This window comes from Macaca mulatta, chromosome 19, assembly GCF_049350105.2.
Source record: "Macaca mulatta isolate MMU2019108-1 chromosome 19, T2T-MMU8v2.0, whole genome shotgun sequence".
Classification (NCBI taxonomy): Eukaryota; Metazoa; Chordata; class Mammalia; order Primates; family Cercopithecidae; genus Macaca; species Macaca mulatta.
The window spans coordinates 55,084,717-55,107,347 of NC_133424.1; the positions used below are offsets into that span (position 1 = coordinate 55,084,717).

At 44.2% G+C, this 22,631-nt stretch overlaps 1 protein-coding gene across 1 annotated transcript; it reads right to left on the reverse strand.

Moving 5' to 3' along the window:
- Positions 1 to 2,072: 2,072 nt before the first annotated feature.
- LOC722237 (pregnancy-specific beta-1-glycoprotein 7) lies at positions 2,073 to 19,974 on the reverse strand. Its single transcript, XM_077983058.1, has 6 exons — positions 19,835 to 19,974; positions 18,228 to 18,587; positions 9,704 to 9,982; positions 7,944 to 8,222; positions 7,294 to 7,548; positions 2,073 to 2,550 (listed from the first exon to the last, which is right to left on the reverse strand). Exons 1-6 carry the CDS (start codon positions 19,914 to 19,916, stop codon positions 2,498 to 2,500), a joined length of 1,308 nt encoding a protein of 435 aa, XP_077839184.1. The 5' UTR covers positions 19,917 to 19,974; the 3' UTR covers positions 2,073 to 2,497.
- Positions 19,975 to 22,631: the final 2,657 nt, after the last annotated feature.

Consider the following 22,631-nt stretch of genomic DNA (forward strand, 5'->3'; position numbering starts at 1 on the left):
GATTTCTCTGATGTCTTGTGGTCTCTACTTTTTTTCCTATTTTGGTATCATGATTATTCTCAGGTCTCATTTCCTGTCTTATGCTTTATGTCCCCTGAGGTAGGGACCTTGCCATCTTCATTTCTGTATCTTTTCTGAACACGTGAATTGGTCATCAGGAAAGTGTCTCAACCACACACAGGTTATATTCTGAGTCTCAGATTCACAGGCTAATCCTAAAGTCTTTGTTCTCCACGAGGTCAGAGATTGCTTGTGATGAAGGGTGTGGTTAAGTCTGTAGTGCAGATGGTGGAGGGGAGTTCACCCTGTTTTTAGGCATAGCATTGGAACAAAGAATTTTTTGTCTATATGGGTGAAGGGGCAGGATGTGTAGGAAAACAGATCTAGTTAGGATGGAGGAATTATACTAGGAAGTAGAGGTAAAGGGAGTGAGAAGGATTAGTAAATAGAAGAAATGTGAAGTTACCAAATAGGCTAGAGTAGACCCCTGGAGATTCTCGATTAAGTGAATTAACTAGATTTTAGAAAGTTAATGTGGTAGTCATATGCAAGGAAGGTTTCAAAGTCTGGAGACAAGAAGTCAAGCAACACTTTGAGAAGTGGTTGAGCTTTATGGAATGGAGAGAATTACACTATTGAGAGATGTTAAATATAATGAAAACGGTTTCACAATGTGAAATTATGTTTCTCATTTGAATCTGAGAAACAAATGAGCAGAAGCTGGAGATAATTATGTCTAAAAGACAGTGGGGTACAGGGAGTATAAAGGCCAGGGAGAAAGGGAACTGCAGGAATTAGTGCTGAGAAGCAGGAGTTTGGTGGAGGAAGGAGGAGATCCAGTCCCAGATACAGGCCAATAAGTCTTTTCCCTCTCCCAAGCATGGCAGTCAGCCCTGGAGGAAACAGAACAAGAGAAAAGCCCATCATACCTGCCAGTCTTCCTGAAATACAGAAATGACATCACAGTTGCTATGTCAGATTATCCCAGGGTAGATGTCCTCTTCTTAAAGGAGCTGTCACGGAAAGAATGGAAAAGAAGGAATAGAGGTGATGTTATTTTACTGGGGGAAACCTCAGTTGCAAGCATGCAACATGAGGTGCTGTATAATTTTTTCTTCAAGGAATATATTGTTTCTGTTGGAAAGTTGATGGGAGATGATTATATACTTGCAGTTGATTTCCCCTCTCACCATGTTTCTCAGTTGGTGATCAGTCCTCTGTCAATTCTCTACTGTATTCAGACATTTCAAAAAGCTTTCAGATGTGAGAAAGGCTGATTGCCATTTTCTGTATCATTGGAACTTTCCACTTTTCCACCTTTTCATGGTTGCATCTTTTTCTCAGTGTCTCTGTGGTGGCAGCCATGAATGAGACCCTGCCAGGTTTTCATGGCAGGGACATGATTGACAGAAGGCCCAGGTCAGTGCATTTCAAATTCACCACTTCCTTTGCACAGAAAGCTTCCTTCCCACAGGCTCCCAGCAAGGACATGAAAGCAAGCCTAGTTCTCTGGGGCTGTCTTTTACTTTAATGGGTAACTGCTGGAGGACTCCCCATCAGCCTTGCAAAAACTCTCTTAGAACTGCATTGATACCTACAATTTCTTTCTTTCTTTTTCACAGGAGTCAGCTTTGCATAGTGGTCTTTGAGTTCTCTCACACTACCTTCATGCCTGCCCCACATTCCCTCACAGGTGTCTTCCCTGATACATTATCTTATATGTCTAATCCCATCCTGGATGCATCTCAGTTAGTAAAAACTAACATACCAGGCTTGATTCTTTGCACTTAGGTTTTTTCCTTTCTCTCCTACAAGTTGTCAGTAACCATGTCCTACAGTTTTATGTGTTACCGCTTGTTCTATATATATATATATGTAAATAGGTACTGTTGAGGGGCATGTCCTATGTGCCAGACCCTGTGCTAAATACTTTACCTGTACTTCATTTAATTCTCACACTAACTCTGTCAGGTAGACATTATTTCCATTTTGCCAATGAAAAGACAGAAGCTTAGCGTAGTGTAAAATCTTTCCTGGTGTCATATGGCTAGTAATAGGTGGATCTGAGAATTCATTCTAGGAGTATTTGACCTCAACGGTAATGACGATGGTAGTAATGTAGCAGCTGACATTGGTTTGTCTGTATGTGGCATCTTGTTTCACTGACTACATTAAACCTTTAAAAGAATGGTATGAAGCAAGCTCTCTCATACTTAAGGGTATGAAAGAAGTAGAAACTAAACCCAAGCACAATGAATGAAAGAAAGAATAAGGATTAGAGTGGATAAAAATAAAATAGAGAAAGGAAAAATAATAGAGGAAATTAATGAAATGAAAAGTTGATTCTTCAAAATAAAATCAGGAAAATTGATGACCATTAACTAGACTGACTAAGAAGAAAAGAGAGAAGATTAAAATTACTAAAATCAAAAATGAAAATGGAGTATGGTTTGTCATATTTTAATAGTAGCACTTTGGGAGTTCACAATGGGAGGATTTATTGAGGCCAGGTGTTTGAACCAGCATAGGTAAACTGGGGAGACTCTGTCTCTACAAAAAAAAATTAAAAACCAATTAGCTGGGCATATTTTCATGCATCTGTAGTCCTAGTATCTTGGGAGGTTGAAGAATGAGAATTGCTTGAGCCCAGGAGGTTGAGGCTGCGGTAAGTCATAATCACGCCACTATATTTCTTTTTTTTTTTTTTTTTGTTATGGCAATTGCTTTAAAGTGAACATTTCTGTTTCTTTTTTTTATTTTTTATTATTATTATTATAATTATTTTTATTTTTTATTTTTTTTTGAGACGGAGTCTCGCTCTGTCGCCCAGGCTGGAGTGCAGTGGCGCAATCTCGGCTCACTGCAAGCTCCGCCTCCCGGGTTCACTCCATTCTCCGGCCTCAGCCTCCCGAGTAGCTGGGACTACAGGCGCCCGCCACGCGCCCGGCTAATTTTTTCTATTTTTTTTAGTAGAGACGGGGTTTCACCATGGTCTCGATCTCCTGACCTTGTGATCCGCCCTCCTCGGCCTCCCAAAGTGCTGGGATTACAGGCGTGAGCCACCGCGCCCGGCTATTTTTTATTATTATTATACTTTAAGTTCTAGGGTACATGTGCATAACGTGCAGGTTTGTTACATATGTATACTTGTGCCATGTTGGTGTGCTGCACCCATCAACTCGTCAGCACCCATCAACTCGTCATTTACATCAGGTATAACTCCCAATGCAATCCCTCCCCCTTCCCCCCTCCCCATGATAGGCCCCGGTGTGTGATGTTCCCCTTCCCGAGTCCAAGTGATCTCATTGTTCAGTTCCCACCTATGAGTGAGAACATGCGGTGTTTGGTTTTCTGTTCTTGTGATAGTTTGCTAAGAATGATGGTTTCCAGCTGCATCCACGTCCCTACAAAGGACACAAACTCATCCTTTTTTATGGCTGCATAGTATTCCATGGTGTATATGTGCCACATTTTCTTAATCCAGTCTGTCACTGATGGACATTTGGATTGATTCCAAGTCTTTGCTATTGTGAATAGTGCCGCAATAAACATACGTGTACATGTGTCTTTATAGCAGCATGATTTAGAATCCTTTGGGTATATATCCAGTAATGGGATGGCTGGGTCATATGGTACATATAAGGCATACAATTATTTACAGTAATTTCATAATCATTTTATTAGAATTGGTAATAATCACTTCATTTTCTTTTTTCTTTTTCTTTTCTTTTCTTTATTTATTTATTTATTTATTTTTTAAGAGACAGAGACAGGCTCTTACTCTGTAGGCCAGCCAAGGATGAAATATAGTGGCGCAGAGAAGATTCCACGCCACTATAGACAAATTCCACGCCACTATAGACAGAAATAGACAAATTTCTAGAAAAACACAAAAATATGAATAGAACTATAATCAGTAATAAGATTGAATCAATAAAAGCAGAGAAGATTCCACGCCACTATATTTCATCCTTGGCTGGCCTACAGAGTAAGAGCCTGTCTCTCTCTCTTAAAAAAGAAAGAAAAGAAAAGAAAGAAAGAAAGAAAGAAAGAAAGAAAGAAAGAAAGAAAGAAAGAAAGAAAAGAAAAAGAAAAAAGAAAATGAAGTGATTATTACCAATTCTAATAAAATGATTATGAAATTACTGTAAATAATTGTATGCCAATAAATTGTATAACCTAGATGGAATAGACAAATTTCTAGAAAAACACAAAAATATGAATAGAACTATAATCAGTAATAAGATTGAATCAATAAAAGCATTTGATGAAACTCAATGATTTTCTTAATAAAAACGTTCTAACTAAGAATGGAAGGAAACCACCTCAACATAAAGGCAATATGTGAGACACCCAATGTTAATATCATACTCAGTGGAGAAAGACTGAAAGCTTTCCCTGTATGAGCAGGAACAAGACAAGGATGCTGCTTTTGACACTTCTATTCAATGTAGCTTTGAAAGGTCTAGTCAGAAAAACTAGGTGAGAATTTAAGAAAATACATTCAAATTGGAAGAGAGGAGTAAAATTATTTCTGTTTGCAGATAACTTGAACTTATATGTAGAAAATCCTAAAGATGGAACAAACCTATTAGAATTAATAAATGAATTAAGTAATGTTGCACAATACAAAATCAACATTCAAACATCAGTCGTATTTCAATACACTAACCACGAACAATCTGAAGGGAAATTAAGAAAAAAAAATTAATTTGTATTAATATCAAAAAGAATAAACTATTTAGGAATAAGTTGAACCAAAGAGGTGAAATGATTATACTTGAAATCCATAAAATATTGCCTAATGATGACATCAATAAAATGAAAGACATTCTGTTTTCATGAATTAGAAAACTCAGTATTGTTAGGAGGACAAAGCTACCCAAAGTGAGCTGCAGATTCAATACATTTCCTATCAGAATCTCAGTGACATTTTTGTAGTAAAAGAAAAATCTGTCCTAAAATTTATATTGAATCTCATGACTCTAAATAGACAAACAACCTTGAAGAGGAAGAAAGAAGCTGCAGGACCCACACTTCCTGATTTCAGTGTTTACTACAAAGCCCCAGTAACCAATACAGTGTGGTACTGGCATAAAGGAGGACATAGAAATTAGTGCAATAGAACAGAGAGTCCAGAAAGAAATATTTGCATATAGGGCCAAATGATTTTCATCGAGTGTGCCAAGATCATTCAATGGGGAAAGGACAGTGCTTTCACCAAATGATATTGGGAAAGCTGGATATCCAAGGGCAAGAATGAGTGGAACTTTTACCTAACAACACATACAAAAATTAACCTACAATAGATCAAAGATCTAAATGTAAGAGCAAAATCTATACAACTCTTAGAAGAAAACATAGGAGAAAAGCTTCATGATATTGGATTTCGCAATGATCACTTGGTTGTAACAACAAAAGCATAGGCAACAAATAAAATGGATAAATTGGACTTCTTAAAAATCAAAACCTTTTATATATCAAAGAATATTATTAAGAAAGTAAAAAGGCAACCCATGAAATGAGAAATATATTTGCAAATTACATGTGGGATACAAAATTAATTTCCAGAATACATGAAAAACTACAAGTCAACAACAGCAAACATCCAAAAACCCAATTAAAAATGAACGAAGGATTAAAACTGAGTTTTCTCCAAGGAAGATATACAAATATCCAGTAAGCCCACAGAAAGTTCCTCAGCATCACGAACACTTAGAGATATGCAAATCAAAACCACAATGTGACAGCACCTCACACACTTTAGGATGGCTTTGATAAACAACAACAACGACAACAACACAAAATAACAAGTGTTTTCAAATAGATGGAAAAATTGGAGCTCTAGTGCATTGCTGATGGGAATGGATAATGTTATAGCCACTGTAAAAAGTGGTGTGGCTGTTTCTCAAAAAATCAAACAATAAATTACCATTTGATCCAGCAATTCCACTTCTGGACATACTCCCTATAGAATTGAAAGAAATTTGAACAAATAATTGCACATTGATGTTCAGAGAAGCATTACTCACAATAGCCAAAAATGGAAGCAACGGAAAAGTCCATTGAAAGATAAGTGGGTAGGGAAACGAGGTATATCTATACATCGAAATGTCATTCAACCTCAACAAGGAATAAAATTCCAATACATCGTGCAAAATGGATGAACCTTGAAGACATTATGCTAACTGATATAAGCCAGACACAAAAGGATAATTATTATATAATTCCATTTATGAAAGATAGAATAGCCAGTTATATAGAGACAGAAAGTAGAATGGTGGGTGCTAAGGGTTAGGGGGAGAAGGATTGAGAATTACCATTTCTTTTGTGCAGAGGTTTAATATGATATAAGGAAAAAGTTCTGAAAATGGATAGTGTCATGGTTACACAACACTAAATTGCACACTTAGAAATAGTTAAAGATAAGTCTTATATTAGATATATATAAAGTGTCCTGGTAGTCTTATACTCTATAAATACACACTTTTTGGCATTGCCTCTTTCCTGCCATGCAGAGCCCCAGAGGTGAATATCCCTATTTCTACAAGTGTGCATCACTCACTGTCCTCTCTGCTGTGTCCCACGTGCTGTGTCAACAGTCTTATACAGCCGGTGACTTCAGAACCATAACACAGCTCAAGAGTCTGCCCCAAGGCTCCCTCTCTTCTAATTTCCCTGCAACCTAGCCTTCACTTCAACTGGCAGTTCGATTTAGCCGAATTCAGGAGAGGCCACCAGGGCTCTTTCTCCACACATGCTGGTCCCACACCAGGTGGAGTCAGGAAGGGCCAGTCACTGGAGAAGCCCAGAGCGGAGCAGGCAGCAGTCTGAGCTGTTCCTCTCTCATCCAAGGGGCTTCCTCCTCTCATTTGGGGGAAAAATTTGAGCTTGTTTCAAAGCCTCAGGTGTTCCTTGTAGCTCATGGAGTAAGTAAAAGAAAATAAAGATGTGGCAGAAAGGGATGTGTCGGTGACAGCAAGAAGCAACTTGAACTTGAGGACTCTCCTTCTTGTCCCTCTATGAAGACTCTTCCACTACATAGGGCTCAGGACTGACAAATTTCCCTCCCAACCTTTCTCAGGCTGGACACAAGGTCAGCCATGAGAAAACAGAAAAACAAGGAGAAGAGAGTCTGTAGAGACAAATTGAGAGGGTTCAGGAGGAGAATTTAGGATTTGCTTCTGCCCATGGGACACAGGCTGGGAATAAAAATGTTTTCCTGACTCTTCTCTGAAAGCCAGATAGACTCCACCTAAAACCCTATTGCCAGTGATGCAGGGATCCACTTACCAGAGACTACAATCATCTTGAATGTGGAACGTTCGCTGCCAGTGGCTGAGTTACGAGCAGAGCAACCATAGATCCCGGTATGCTTTGTAGTAATTTTGGGGATAGAGAGCTCTTGTCCTGATTGCAGAAACTTCCCATGCATCGACCAAGTATACTCTGCCGATGGGTTAGAATCCGCGAAGCAGGACAAGTAGAGGTTTTCTCCTGAATGGTAATCGGTGCGTGAAGGAAAAATGCTGGGAACTTCTGGACCATCTGCAGGAAAGACAATAAAGCCACAGGTGATGTCATCCAAGGGAAGGGGATGCTCCTGGTCTCTTAAAGGGACACAGTGTGCCTCTGAGCTAAGAAACACCCTCAAGGCCCAGCCAAACCCTTGTGTGTTCACTGAGACGAGGCCCGAAGTATTCACCTGTTTCTCCCATCACAAGCCGTAGATGCCAAGTCTCCCATGACAAAAGCATCCCCTACCCTTATATTCTTGGTTGAGGCTGTGCCTACCCAGGTTTTCCCAGGGCGGGGAGTCATGGCCATCTCGGGTGTCCAGAAATAAAAGTGTTCATACTTGTACCTGAGAAAGACTGAGATGCCTGATCTCTGGTCATTTGGATTTTAGCTGGTGGCCTTGCCCACAGAGGAACTAAAGATACAAGGGACATCCAGGGTGACTGGGTCACTGCAGATGCTACCAACTCGGTCCCGTATTTCACATGCATAGGGTCCTGTGTCATTTCCTGTGACACTGGTTAGAATGAGGATCCTGTTTTTACCGGGTTGCTTTAGCCTGGGACTGACCAGGAGGCTCTGACCATTTACCCTCCACACATAGGTGTAGACCTGAGTCTTAGGTTCACAGGTTAAGGCTACAACATTCTTATTCTCCATGGGGTTGAAATTGTTGTTGGTGATGTAGGGCTTGGGCAGTTCCGCTGTGTGGATAACAGAGAGAAGTTTTTCCTGTGTGGCACCTTTGATTCCTCCACAGGCATCCTTCAGTCAGAGTTGGCATCTCCCACAACTAAGCCCACCCGAGTCCTTGAAAGTCAATAGCTGGTGCGTGTGTCACAAGACGGATGCATGATGATCTAATGGCTCAAAGACTATGAGGCCGCCTGCTCTGTCTTAGGGAAGCACAGACTTTCTCAAGTGCGAAATGAACAGCAGTGCTGGGTCATGGACAGACATGTCAGTGGGAGCCACAGCCCCTGTTACACCTCCCAGTCCCTCTCTAATCAGCTGACTGACTGGCTCACCTTGGTTTCCTTACCTGGAATGTGCAACTACTGGGCCCCTTCCAAATGCCATCCTACTTTGCCCCGCTAGATGTGATTTCTCTGCAGCTTCCATTTCCAAAGACATTCTAGAGATGAGTAATAATGGGACTTCCCATTGTCCTGAAACCCTGAAGATACTGAGCAGCCTGGCCTGGGACTGGATGTTTCAACAGAAAGAAGACAGGGGAGACCAGAGTCAAACCTGGAGGTCAGTTCAATCATCAGGCTGTGGTGGCACAAGGTGGGGCAGATTTTTGCAGGTGTTTCATGATGATTTACTTGAGCCAGTGACCTCCAAAGATAGAGCAGAGTGCAAGGAATGATCTAGAAAGAGTGAAGGGGACAGGCAAAAGCTGGTTGTTTTGGAGCAGAAACATATTCCCTGTCCTGGGTTTTTGATTTTCCCTCTCCCTTTGCAGAGGGCAGGTGGCTCTTCCCTGATAGCCAGATAGACTTCACTGGAAAACATATTGCCAGTGCTCCAGGGATCCACTTACCAGGGACTATGACCCTCTTGATTACGAGATTTGTTCCGCCAGTGGCTGAGCTATGGATGAAACAGATATAGACCCCTCTATATATTTTGGTGATTTCGGGGATAAAGAACACTTGTGCTGATTTCTGGAACTTCCCATCAATCAGCCAAGAATGCTCTGCCAGTGGGTGAGAGTCTGTGAGGCAGGAGATCTTGGGGACTTCCCCTGTATGGTAATAGGTGTATGAAGAAGACATGGTGGAGGCATCCAGGATATCTGGAGCAAAGAGAATAAAGTCACAGGTGATGTTGTCAGAGGGAAGGGAAAATCCTGGTCTGTGGAAGGGCTACAGTGACCCTGTGAGCTATGTCACAACACTGAAGTCCCAGCCAAATCCCTGCTGTGTTCACTGATCTGCAGCTTGAGACATTCACCTGTTTCTCCCATCATAATCTGTGGACCCTGAGTCTCCCATGACAGGAGCAGCCTCTTCTCTCCCATTGTCGATCAAGCCTAAGCCTACTCTTAGTCATCATGGCCAGCTTTGATGTCCAGGGGTAAAGGTCTCTGTACTTGCACCTGAGAGGGAGTGAGATGCCTGGCCTCTGGCCGTGTATATGGTATGGCAGCCTGGCTCACAGAGGAACAGAAGATACTCACAGAGGAGATTCAAGGTGACTGGGTCACTGCGGCTGGAACTCACTGGGTTCTTCATTTCACATTCATAGGGTCCTGCAGTATCCTTTGTGACACCAGATAGAACGAGGGTCCTGTTGTTTTCGGACAGCTGCAACTTGCGACTGATAGGGAGGCTCTGACCATTTATCCACCACAAGTAGCTTACGTCCTGAGTGTCAGGATCACAGGATAAGATCACAGTCTCCGTGCCCTCCCTGGGGTTTAAGTTGCTGCTGTTGATGGAGGGCTTGGGAGTCTCCACTGTGCAGATAACAGAGAGAAGATTGCCCTGTGTGGCACCTTTGATTCCTCCAAAGACATTTTTCAATCAGAGATGGCATTTCCCACTTCTCAGTCCACCCAAGTCCTTAAAAGCCCATGGCAGGTGTGTGTGTGTTACAAAACAGATGCATAGCAATCTGGGGGCTCATAGATTGTGAGGCTGCCTTCTGTATGTGGGAGAAGCACACTCTTTCTCAAGTGTGAATTGAGCAGCAGCATTATGTCATGGAAACACATGAGACCAGCAGTCACAGGCCCTGGTGCCTCTCTGAGTCCCTCCCTCTCCAACTGCATGCGTGGCCCACCTTGTGGTCCTCACTTGAAGCATGCAGTGCTGGAATCTTCTTCGTTTCAGTCTTACTTTGCCCCCCAAGGTATGTTTTCTCTGCAGCTTCCCTTTCCAAGGGCATCCTAGATATGGATGATGGAACTTCCCATTGTCCTTAAACCCTTTGGGTACTGGGAAGCCTGGCCTGGGACTGGGTACTTCAGCAGAAATAACGCAGGGGAGACCAGAGTCAAGCCTGGAGCTGAGTTCAGTCATCAGGGAGTGGAGGCACAAGGTGAGGCAGCTTTCCCAGCTGTCTCATAGTGACTGACTGGAGCCAGTGACCTCTAAAGATAGAGTAGAGTCCAAGGAATGACCTACAAAGAGTCAAGGGGACAGGCAAGAGCTGACAGTTTTGGACCAAGATCATGTTCCCCGTTCTGTATCCATGATGCTCCCTTCCCACTGTAGTGAGCAGGTGAGGACCATGTGGATCTTTCTAGAAATACATGTGGGTGTTTGCAAATGCAGAACTGACTGGTGGAAAGGGAGAGCATGAACTGATGATGGAAGTCTGGCCCTCATGGACCCTATGTGTTTGGTGGCTATTAGACCAATATTTGGGAAGAATTCCTGCAGATACTTTTTCTCATTAGACATTGTACTCTGTGAATGTTCTGTGAGTTTGACTACTCCATGTACCTCATCTCAGTGGAATCCAGGGTGAATCAGAGAGTAGATAAGCAGTTTCCAGGAGCTGGGGTCGGGGGAATAGGGCATTGTTCCGTGGCTGTGCGGTTTCAGTTATGCAGGATGAGGAGGTTCTAGAGATCTCCTGTACAGCTTCATGCCTATAGTTCATACAGATAAAGTGTTCCTTATGCAGAAACCTTAAAACCAGGTGTTTTGGAGTTCTAACTTTTTTTATTTTGGGATATTTGCAGTAGATGTAATGGTTTAGCATCCCACATCTGAAAATTTAAAATCCAAAATGCTCCAGTGAACACTTCTTTTTAGCATCACATCAGAGGTCAGAAGTGTTGGATTTTGGTGCATTTCAGATTTTGGATTTCTGGATTTGGGATGTTCAATTTGTAATACTGTAATTTTCCCATAAAAAGTTGTCAGTAGTTTAGACCTCATGTTATGATGTGACTCTAGTAACGAAACAAAACAAAAATTGAGGGAAACATTAAAATGTTGTCATAAGTGGAAATGTTTACTGATGGTCCAAATATCTAAGATGAATTGCTGATAGTAGTATTTCTCTTGATACCCAATTAAGGTTTAGGTGTGGGGTGAATTCCAACAGGATCACATTATGCTCAAAGAAAGATGCCAAAGGTGATTTGAAATTAGCAACTCCTTAAGTAGAAGGAGTCCCGTTAAAATGACAGAACTGGTCAGTGTGTCAATTACATAAAGGGAGGAATGATGCCGAATTAAAAGAAGTGATGTGTGTTATGTTAGTAAATATAGAAAGAACTCCCTGTTTCTAATTTCTGTGCAGAGTTAGGAAAAATGGGGAGGAGCCCAAAACAGGTATGTGAAGTGCTTTCTTCATTTTCTCTCAACCTCAGGAAATACAACTAGAGTTTAAGTTTGTGTGAATTAAGAATAGTCTAAGTGAGATTCCACTGGGTCATATGTCCCCCACACGAAGAATCCCAACTTATGAAAATGGCATCATCATAAGGAAACAATCGAATGTGGCCCAGGTAGGAAAATCATTAAATAGCACCCGCGGGCCACCTCCAACAGGTCCCCGAACCCAACAGTATTCCCATTTCGTGAATGTTACGGCCTTGATAGTTGTACCATAACTACAAAATTTAAAAATTGCTATTGTCAATAAAAAATGGTAAACATGAAGTTGAATATATTGCTTCATTTTTTTCCCCTACTCTTTTTGAACTTTCCTGTTTCCTTTTTGGAACTTTCTATTGACACATCCTCAAGCTAGGGATTCTTTCCTCAGCTGTGTGCATTCTACTAGTAAGCATCAAAAGCATTCTTCATTTCTCTAACAGCACTTTTTTTTCTTTTTTTTTTCTGAGATGGAGTCTCGTTCTATTGCCCAGACTGGAGTGCAGTGGCAGGATCTTGGCTCACGGCAAGCTCTGCCTCCCGGGTTCACGTCATTCTCCTGCCTCAGCCTCCAGTGTAGCTGGGACTACAGGCACCCGCCAGCACGCCCAGCTCATTTGTTTGTATTTTTAGTAGAGATGGGGTTTCACCGTGTTCACCAGGATGGTCTTGATCTCCTGACCTCGTGATCCACCCTCCTTGGCCTCCCAAAGTGCTGGAATTACAGGCGTGAGCCACTGTGCCTGGCCATCTCTGAGGTATTTTAACGAGTTGTCGACTTTTGAGTTTGTTCAACTGTTCACTTACTGTTAACCGAGTGACAAATTTCAAGCTTCTTATATGCCTGACAGGAAACCAGAAGTCTCTAGGAAGTGACTGGAGAATGTGAACTCCATAGTAGGCTGAGGATGGAGTCATGAGTAAAATGGGTGAAATTAGCCCATGGGCTTTGGACTGCAGACCTGTCCAGCCTCTGACATCCTGGTGAGTCAGTGCAAAGATTACAATAGTGACAGCAAACTAGCATGGCTGGCTCCATCTGGCATCTAGTCTCAGGTTGGCTGTCTTCACTCATTCCTGGATAGGCCAGGCTAACCATGAGAGGATTTTAGTTTATGGTTTAACTTTGAAGCAAGAATGATAATAGTTCCTCCTTAACACTAATACCCTTATTTTGCTCAGGGATTGCCTTTGTAAAACTGGTGAAAGACCCTGAGAGTAAGATTATAGGAGGGCAGTGAATTCTGCTAAAATGTAGACACAGTTTCTATAATCCCTTACTGCTCAAATGTCATTTGCCCAGAGTTTACAAAATTCGTAACTAATTTCTCCTATAGAGAACATCACTATTACAGAAACTGAGATTGGTTTTTTGAGATGTTTCTCATTCTTTGCATTCTGGCAACCTGCTGACATCATCCATACCCATGACTAATGGCTCAGCCAGTCACCTGATCCTCACCTAGAGGCGGATTCAGGCACAAACAGATCATTTCCCTCTGCCCCCATGATTCCATCCCCAAACAATCAGCAGTACAGATTTTTTAGTCCTGTGCCCCTGAAACTCTCCTTGAAAATCTCTATCTAATGTTGACAGCTGGTACCATTCTTTCTGAAATTATTCCAATCAATAGAAAGAGGAAATCCTCTAACTCATTTTATGAGTACAGCATCATCTTGATACCAAAGCCTGGCAGAGACACAACAAAAAAAGAGAATTTTAGACCAATATCCCTGATGAACATCGATGCAAAAATCCTCAATAAAATACTGGCAAACCGAATCCAGCAGCACATCAAAAAGCTTATCCACCATGATCAAGTGGTCTTCATCCCTAGGATGCAAAGCTGGTTCAGCTTATACAAATCAATAAATGTAATCCAGCATATAAACAGAACCAAAGACAAAAACCACATGATTATCTCAATAGATGTAGATAAGGCCTTGGGCAAAATTCAAAAGTTCTTCATGCTAAAAACTCTCAATAAATTCTGTATTGATGGAACGTATCTCAAAATAATAAGAGCTATTTGTAACAAACCGACAGCCAATATCATACTGAATGGGCAAAACTGGAAGCATTCCCTTTGAAAACTGGCACAAGACAGGGATGTCCTCTCTCACCATTCCTATTCAACATAGTGTTGGAAGTTCTGGCTAGGGCAATCAGGCAAGAGAAAGAAATAAAGAGCATTTAGTTAGGAAAGGAAGAAGTCAAATTGTTCCTGTTTGCAGATGACATGATTGTATATTTAGAAAACCCCATCATCTCAGCCCAAAATCTCCTTAAGCTGATAAGAAACTTCAGCAAAGTCTCTGGACACAAAATTAATGTGCAAAAATCACAAGCATTCTTATATACCAGTAACAGACAAACAGAGAGCCAAATCATGAATGAACTTCCATTCACAATTGCTTCAAAGAGAATAAAATACAACTTACAAAGGATGTAAAGGACCTCTTCAAGGAGAACTACAAATAACTGCTCAGTGAAATAAAAGAGGACACAAACAAATGGAAGAACATACCATGCTCATAGATAGGAAGAATCAATATCGTGAAAATGGCCATACTGCACAAGGTAATTTATACATTCAATGCCATCCCCATCAAGCTACCAATGAGTTTCTTCACAGAATTGGAAAAAACTGCTTTAAAGTTCATATGGAACCAAGAAAGAGCCCGCATTGCCAAGACAATCCTAAGTCAAAAGAACAAAGCTGGAAGCATCATGCTACTTACCTTCAAACTATACTACAAGGCTACAGTAACCAAAACATCATGGTACTGGTACCAAAACAGAGAGATAGACCAATGGAGCAGAACAGATCCCTCAGAAATACTCCCACACATCTACAGCCATCTGAACTTTGACAAACCTGACAAAAACAAGAAATGGGGAAAGGATTCCCTATTTAATAAATGGTGCTGGGAAAATTGGCTAGCCATAAGAAGAAAGCTGAAACTAAATCCTTTCCTTACTCCTTATACGAAAATTAATTCAAGATGGATTAGAGACTTAAATGTTAGACCTAATACCATAAAAACCCTAGAAGAAAACCTAGGTAATACCATTCAGGACATAGGCATGGGCTAAGACTTCATGTCTAAAACACCAAAAGCAGAGGCAACAAAAGCCAAAATTGACCAATGGGATCTAATTATGCTAAAGAGCTTCTACACAGCAAGAGAAACTATCATCAGAGTGAACAGGCAACCTACAGAGTAGGAGAACATTTTTGCAATCTACTCATCTGACAAAGAGCTAATATCCAGAACGTACAAAGAACTCAAACAAATTTACAAGAAAAAGACAAACAACCCCATCAAAAAGTGGGCAAAGGATATGAACAGACTCAAAAGAAGACATTCCTACAGCCAACAGACATATGAGAAAATGCTCGTCATCACTGGCCATCAGAGAAATGCAAATCAAAACCACAATGAGATACCATCTCACACCAGTTAGAATGGCAATCATTAAAAAGTCCGGAAACAGCAGGTGCTGGAGAAGATGTGGAGAAATAGGAATATTTTTACACTGTTGGTGGGATTGTAAACTAGTTCAACCATTGTGGAAAATAGTATGGCGATTCCTCAAGGGTCTAGAACTAATAATACCTTATGACTCAGCCATCCCATTTCTGGGTATATATCCAAAGGATTTTAAATCATGCTGCTATAAAGACACATGCACCCATATGCTTACTGCGGCACTATTCACAATAGCAAAGAGTTGGAATCAACCCAAATGTCCATCAGTGACAGACTGGATTAAGAAATTTTGGCATATATACACCACGGAATACTATGTAGCCATAAAAAAGGATGAGTTCCTGTCCTTTGTAGGGACATGGATGCAGCTGGAAACCATCATTCTCAGCAAATTATCACAAGAACTGAAAACCAAACACCGTGTGTTCTCACTCATAGGTGAGAATTGAACAATAAGATCACTTGGATACGGGAAGGGGAACATCACACACAGAGGTCTATTATAGGGAGGGGTTGGGGGTGGGGTTGCAATGATAGTTATACCTGATATAAATGACGAGTTGATGGGTGCTGACGAGTTGATGGATGCAGCACACCAACATGGCAAATATATACATATGTAAAAAACTTGCACGTTGTGCACAGGTACCCTAGAACTTAAAGTATATTTAAAAATAGAAGATTTGAAAATTTGAAAAACAAAATCTCTAATCCCTGATCCACTAGGGAGGCTGATTTGAGAAATAATATACCTCCGTCCTCCTATTTGGCAGACTTGGAGTCATTAAAATCTTTCTTTACTGCAAATCACCATCTGGATAAATTGGTTTTGTTTGTGCAGGAGGCCAGAAGAACAAGTCTGGGAATTATAAGAATGGATGGAGGAGCTGCCTATCCCTGTTCCATGGTCTTGTGCACAGATAAGCCTCACAACAGGAAAGAGCCCTGAATGGGGATACAGTGGAAACTTATTCTCTTAGTGACTTGGGGACGTTGGCTCGAGATGAAGCATAGCAGGAGTGGAAACTCCAGGTCATTTCTGTGCCTTTCCATTCCACAGTGTTAGCAGGAAGGGATTAGAAGGCAGCCTAGTTAGAGGGAGTGTCTGGGGAAGGCCTAGGGGTGGAGGAAGAAGCTGTGCAGGACAGGGCTTGCCAGTTAGAATGAAGTGGGAGGAAGATGAGGGACACAGAGAAGCAGAGCGAGGCAGAGACAGCATGGCAGTGAACAGTGGGGGCTACAGTGACTTCAGAGACCCCAGGGACCAGGTGCCCCAGTTCAATAGTCCAGGACCAGGGAGTCCTGAAAATCCTCCAGTGGCCAAAGGGTTTTGACTTACATGAGGTGGGGTGTCTTTAGGAGCAAGAGGTAGTGGGGGGATGAAAGTTGGGTGTCAGCCTCTGAATGACAAGGGAAAGGTGTGGCTAGACCTCCTAGGATTCTGCAACTGAGATCCAGTCTCTAAAGAGGTTATGGATCATTCATTTCTTCATTCAATTCCTTCATTTGTTATGTGAGAGCACCTGACTGTGTGTCTCACACTGGGCCCGTGCTGGTGCAGGGTGTGAGTGGGGAAAGAATACAAGGTCCTCTCCTTTATCCTGTCATGCCAGTGACATGGACACTTTGGGAAACAGGATTTCAGGTTCAGTGATAGGGATTAAGATCTGAGGGTTGGGCCTGGACATTTTTTGCATTGACTCTGATGGTTGAGACAGGTAATTTAGTTCTGGAGTACAGATTAATCAGCTGATCATTTGTTCTCACTCCTCTGAGTTTTGGATGCCTAAGAAGAGAGGATTTGAGCCAATAAATGACTATGGGGCCCTTGGAACCCAGTACTTCCTCACTTCTGGTGGAGGAGAGGATGGGCCTGTGGCTGCAGACAGACCTCATGTGACCTTGATCTGCCTTTTGTGTTTGTGTGATTCTGGTTCAGTGACTGTGCCTTCCTGTGCCTCAGTTTTCCCTCAGTCAAATAAGCTAAATGGCCAATGGACTGTGGCTTTTCATGCTATCTGTGAATAAATTGTAAATTCTTCACAGTCACCTGATCTAATGCTTGCTACAGTGGAGGTGTTCACACAAACAGCATTTATTACTATTCAGTTTCATGAGAGAGGACCTTTAGGTCAGATCCCTGTGGACAAGCTGCTGCCAGGTACATTTTCTCTCTTCTGTTTCTGCTTCTGGGGACATTAGAGTTTCTATGGAGTGTCCTAAGCCTCACAAGGCAGTTGACTGATGGCCTGCAAAGCTTGTCTTTCTGTCCTCTCCACTCTGAGTCTCAGGTGAAGAAAGCTCTGTTCTTGCCTAGATGAGGCTCTGAGGGCTGAGCCCTGGCTGGTGAGCAGCTCCAGGAGACACAGTCCTCAGACAGCTGGTGAATCCCTCGTCCCAGTAAGCCCTGCCACAACTGAGCCCTGGCACAGGCTCCTCAGCTTTATCTAGAGTAAGGATTTAGGGACGGGTCTGGGGTTGAGGTCTCTAGGGCTGAGCTTTTCTGAGAGTATCTCAAGGGGCCTCTTAGGCAAAGCCCTACTCAGTTCTCCAGGGTGTTTCTCAGGGTCAAGTTTATGAAGAGGGCATGAGGTGCTTGGCTGAGGCTGATCTCCTCCTGCTGAGCACCCCCCCCCCCCATCAGACTGTCCTTCCTGTGTAGCAAGTGTCTGCAGGGTCTGGAGGCAGGAAAGGAATTCTGATCTGTTGTAGTTTGTCTCCTCTGTGTGTGTCCTGCACTAAATGCCGGAACCGCAACATGGGACATAATGCAGAGAGGGACACAGGCACAGTCCAGGCCTGACCATCCTGTGTGTGCAAAGTAGAAGTGACCCCCACCCCCCCAACACCCAGGGATCATGTGGAATTACTCACGGTATAAAGTGAAATGTCCAGTTACTCTTTTAGTCCCATCACCTCGCTTTGTGATTTGAATGGTGTAGGATCCTGTGTCCTTCTGGGTGACATTCTGGATCAGCAGGGATGCATTGGAATATACTGTTTCTCGTCCACTGTATGCAGGCCCAAATATAATGATTTCAGTGTCTATTACATATGATGTAATGTAATGGTGGAGGTCCATTATTTGCCCTTTGTACCAGCTGTAGCCAGCAACATTCTGGGGCAAATTGTGGACAAGTAGCAGAACATCCTTCCCCTCAGAAACTTTGGTTGGCTGTGCTTCGATCGTAACTTGGGCAGTGGTGGGCAGGTTCCAGAAGATTAAAAGTGATGCTAGGAGGTGGAGAGAGCATCAGTCTATATTGAGACCTATGTATTGGGGTGAAAAGATGGGGCCCTGGGTCCTGAGAAGATCTCTTCAATCATCAGCCTTGAAGACACACACACACACAAAGACACACACCCCTTTGTGTGTGTGTGTGTGTGTGTGTGTGTGTGTGTGTGTGTCTGTCTGTCTGTCTGTCTGTTTTTGTCCTACTTTCCTACTGGGTCAAGGTCAGCGGCACGACCCCCATTCCTTCAACACTTCTGACCTCGGCATTTTTCTCTTTGGAATCCTCTTCCCCAGGGGTCTGCATGGCTCCCTCCACACTGCCCTCAGGTCCTGCTCACATCAGGGCATCCTTAGACTTCTTTCCTGACACCTCCTTCAGAGACCCTGGGTCTTCCCTTTGTAACCTTTCCCTGCTCTGCTCCCTCTGGAGCTCTTGTCAACACCTGACCTCACATTCTAGATCTCTTTGCATGTCTGTCTTCCTGCCCATGAGAGCATGAACTCTGTGAGGACAGGGACGTTTGTGATCTTGATTGCACCCCAGTGCCTGGGACAGGCTGCAGACTCCTGCAGATGTGAGGGTTCCCAGGGACCTCCATGCCAGGGCTATTTTTTTTTCTTTCCCCAATTGTTGAGGTTTTTTGTTAAGGACAGTGTTTCATGTCCTGCTTATATTTTCATTTGAAGTGTCATCCGATAATAGTTATTATTATCATTTTTCAAAATGTTTTGGCCAGTGATGATTAACCAGGAGAACAGAACACTTGAGATTTTCCTACCTATTACCAATTCCAGTTCAATGTGATTTTCCTGTTGTGACCCTGTCCCTCTCTGGTATATTTTCCCCAATCCAGGCTCCCAGAGAGCCTTCTTTCCTGTATTTTTTTCTTTTTCTTTTTGAGACGGAGTCTGGTACTGTCTCCCAGGCTGGCATGCAGTGGTGCCATCTCGGCTCACTGCAACCTCTGCCTCCCAGGTTCATGCAATTCTCCTGCCTCAGCCACCTGAGTAGCTAGGATTACAGGAGTTCACCACCACACCTGGTTAATTTTTTCTGTTTTTAGTACAGATGGGGCTTCACTGTGTTGATCAGACTGGTCTTGAACTCCTGATCTCATGAATCATCCATGTCACCCTCCCAAAGTGCTGGCTTATATTATTATTTAGAACTCCATCCTCTCCAGGAAACCCAATCCAATCATTCTGCTTCCTCCTCCTGTCCTCTCCCAGGAAGTTCTCTCCTCACCTGTGAGCAGGAGCTCCTTCCAGGTGATGTGCAGTGTGCAGGGAGGCGCTGAGAGGGGCCCCATGGCCTGTGCTGTCTGCATGTTCTCTGTGGAGATGACCCTGGGATCCAGAAACTTTCTGAGCACGGCCGTGAGCTGTGCAGTCCTTCCTCCTGTGCTGAGCATCTTCCCAGGGCAGGAGCACTTCTAAGGCTCTTGGGCGGGGTCTCCGCCCAGGACACCCCTCTGTCCCCTCCCCTCTCAGTCCTGCCTCCTTGTCCCTCCTTCTCTTTTTCCTTTTGTCTGTGTGTCAGGTCCCTGGGAATTGTGGAGGCCTCTGCCTTTTTCAGCAGTGATTCTGTCACCAAACCTCAACACACACTGTGTGCAGAAACACACACACACACACACAAAAGAGATGCACACAGACACACACGGTCACACACATACCCTGTAGGTTGGGCAAGCACAGTTCTGGGCCTCAGCCTCCTGCTGTCCCCATGGCTCTGGGTCGGGGTGCACATTCACACCCCTTGCCCTCTTTCATCCCCATCTGGCTCTCCCCTCAGTGCAGGAGGCTGGAGCTGCAGCAGGTCCCTGTCACAGGGACACCACATTGTGCTGTGGGTGAGCTGTGTGTTGCCTGGTGACAGGGACCCTTCCTTTCTCTAATTGTGTCTAGTTTGACTGCAACTTCCAAAGATGGACATTCAGGACCTGGGTGTCCCAGAGGAAACTGTCCTTCCTGGAGGTGTGCAGGGTGAGTCTCTCATGCCTCTTGGGAGAAGAGGCCTGTGGTGGTTGCTCAGAGGGGGCTGTGTGTCCCATGGTCAAAGGGACAGTTCTCAATCACTCCATTGCTCCCTTAGGACTGGTGGATGGGTTTCTCATCTCTTCCTGACCATCTTTGGTGTCCTCTCTTCTCTGCCCAGCTGATTGTACTGTGGTCACCACACTTCCCCATGGTGGTGCAGGAGGAAGTGGGGAGTTACCCAGGAACCCCGTGGAACATGGCTCCTTGAGATACAGGAAGGGGAGCCTGGGACAGAGCAGAGGTTCAGAGCTGGAGAGATTCATCCCGACTTACTCCGTGGTCGTGATGGGCTCAGCCCTCCATGTGCTGACATCCCCAGGTGTCTGTCCTGAGGGTTTTGACGTGGCCAAGTTGTTCTCTGTAGAGGAGGAACAGGCAGTCACCAGATAGCCTGTGTGGAGGGACGTTGCTCACACCTGAGAAGGCGGGTGGGGGTGACTTGTGTTCTGGGAGCAAAGAGCAATAATACCCCCTTCTCCCGGCAGGGAAACAGGAGAGATCTGTCTTCCCAAGGGACAGCCGGGGGTAGGTGGTCACATCCTATGCGGTGCCTGTGGGTGACCATCACACGCGCTCTGAGCCCCACGGGGTGCAGCGGGCAGACAGGTCACAGGGTGCCTGACCGATTCCCGGGGAGGCTGTGGGCCCTCAGGCAGCCGCTGTTCTGTGTCAGCGCTAGGCTTGGCCTAGGATGCCCCACAGAACAGGACAGATGGAGCAGAGGCGGGCATTTAGGGAACAGTGAGAGGAAGAGTTGATGAGGATGGAGAGAGGTCACGAGGGCAAAGTGCGCAGTGTGGCTTCGCGTGCACCAGCGCTGCCCTGGGAGATGTCTTTTTAACTGAGCCCAGGGAAGGAGCAGGTGTGTGGGGCTGGAGCTGCCTGCAGAGGGAGTGGTGTTAGGTTGGCGGCCGCCAGGTCAGGGAGGAGCTGACAGAGTCCGTGTGGGGAGCATGGAGGACGTTGAGGACTTGGGCCGAGGTGACCCTGGCGAGGGTGGACCCTGCTTGGCTACCGGTTCTGCTGAGGGAGGTCGGAATCCCCTGGGAAGGCTCCAGGCTGGAGGGACTCTGCCGCCCTCTGGTGGACTGGAAGGGAAGTGTGGGTGGCCGAAGTCCCAGGCCAGGCTGCATGTTTTATTCCACAAGGATCTGCACGTTTCAAAGAGGTCACACATATGCTATGTTACAGCTCCATCACCTTCCAGCCCCGTGAGTCCCATCTCTGTGGCTCTACGTTCACTGTTCTCCCTCTTTCACGATCGGGTGTCCCAAACGCAGATTTTTGTCACCTTCAGTGAGTTTGTGTTTGTGTGCAGTAGGCGGCACTGTGTATACCCTGGGGGAAGTGATGTCTGGGGCTGAGCACTGCACATGGGCTTGGGAGCAGAAGACAGAGCAGCAGGGTGGGAGGATCAATGCCAGGGGAGTAGGGACAAGTCCTTTTCATTTTCTCACTTCCAGGGACCAGAACCCAGGATTCTGACTCCAGGGCACAGTACCACACCCTGCTGGTGTCCCGGGATGTCATGAGTGCTCATAGTGTCATGTTGCCTTGGCATTCGTTTTTTAAGGTGTAAATTTATTTACCTCACATCAGAAGCAGGCCTTGCTCACCATGGCAGTTTTCAATACTGTATCTGGTTCAAGTGGCTGCAGTTGGTGGCCAGCGATAAAATCTAAGAGGCATCTCTCCTGCTTGGTGTGCTGGGCTCCTCTCTCTCCATCTGCTTTCTTTAAACTGATATTCTGACATTTGCCCTTACATTTAAAGTGACCACTTCTCAATCACAGCGTGATCTCCTGGTCACAGTGTTTGCTGCTTGCTTTAAACTCATCCGTTAAAACTCCCTGCTGGAAACCTGTCAGATAACACCTGGACTTACTAAAGACATTGGCTTACCGTTCTCTTCTCTCCTGCTGCCTGGGCTTGCTGACCTCTGTATTTGTGGTCTCCAGGTGTGCCGAGTGCTCCCCAGTGTCTGTAAGTAGTAAAAACACTTA

What these genes read in the sequence shown, in the direction of transcription:
- LOC722237 (XM_077983058.1), bottom strand. Translation starts at nt 19,916, where the DNA reads ATGCAGACAGCACAGGCCATGGGGCCCCTCTCAGCGCCTCCCTGCACA. An exon ending in TGGACATTTCACTTTATACC is followed by an intron (nt 9,983 to 18,227) that starts GTGAGTAATTCC and finishes TTATCTGCACAG; the next exon opens with TGGAGACTCCCAAGCCCTCC. An exon ending in AGTCACCTTGAATCTCCTCT is followed by an intron (nt 8,223 to 9,703) that starts GTGAGTATCTTC and finishes TTATCCACACAG; the next exon opens with CGGAACTGCCCAAGCCCTAC.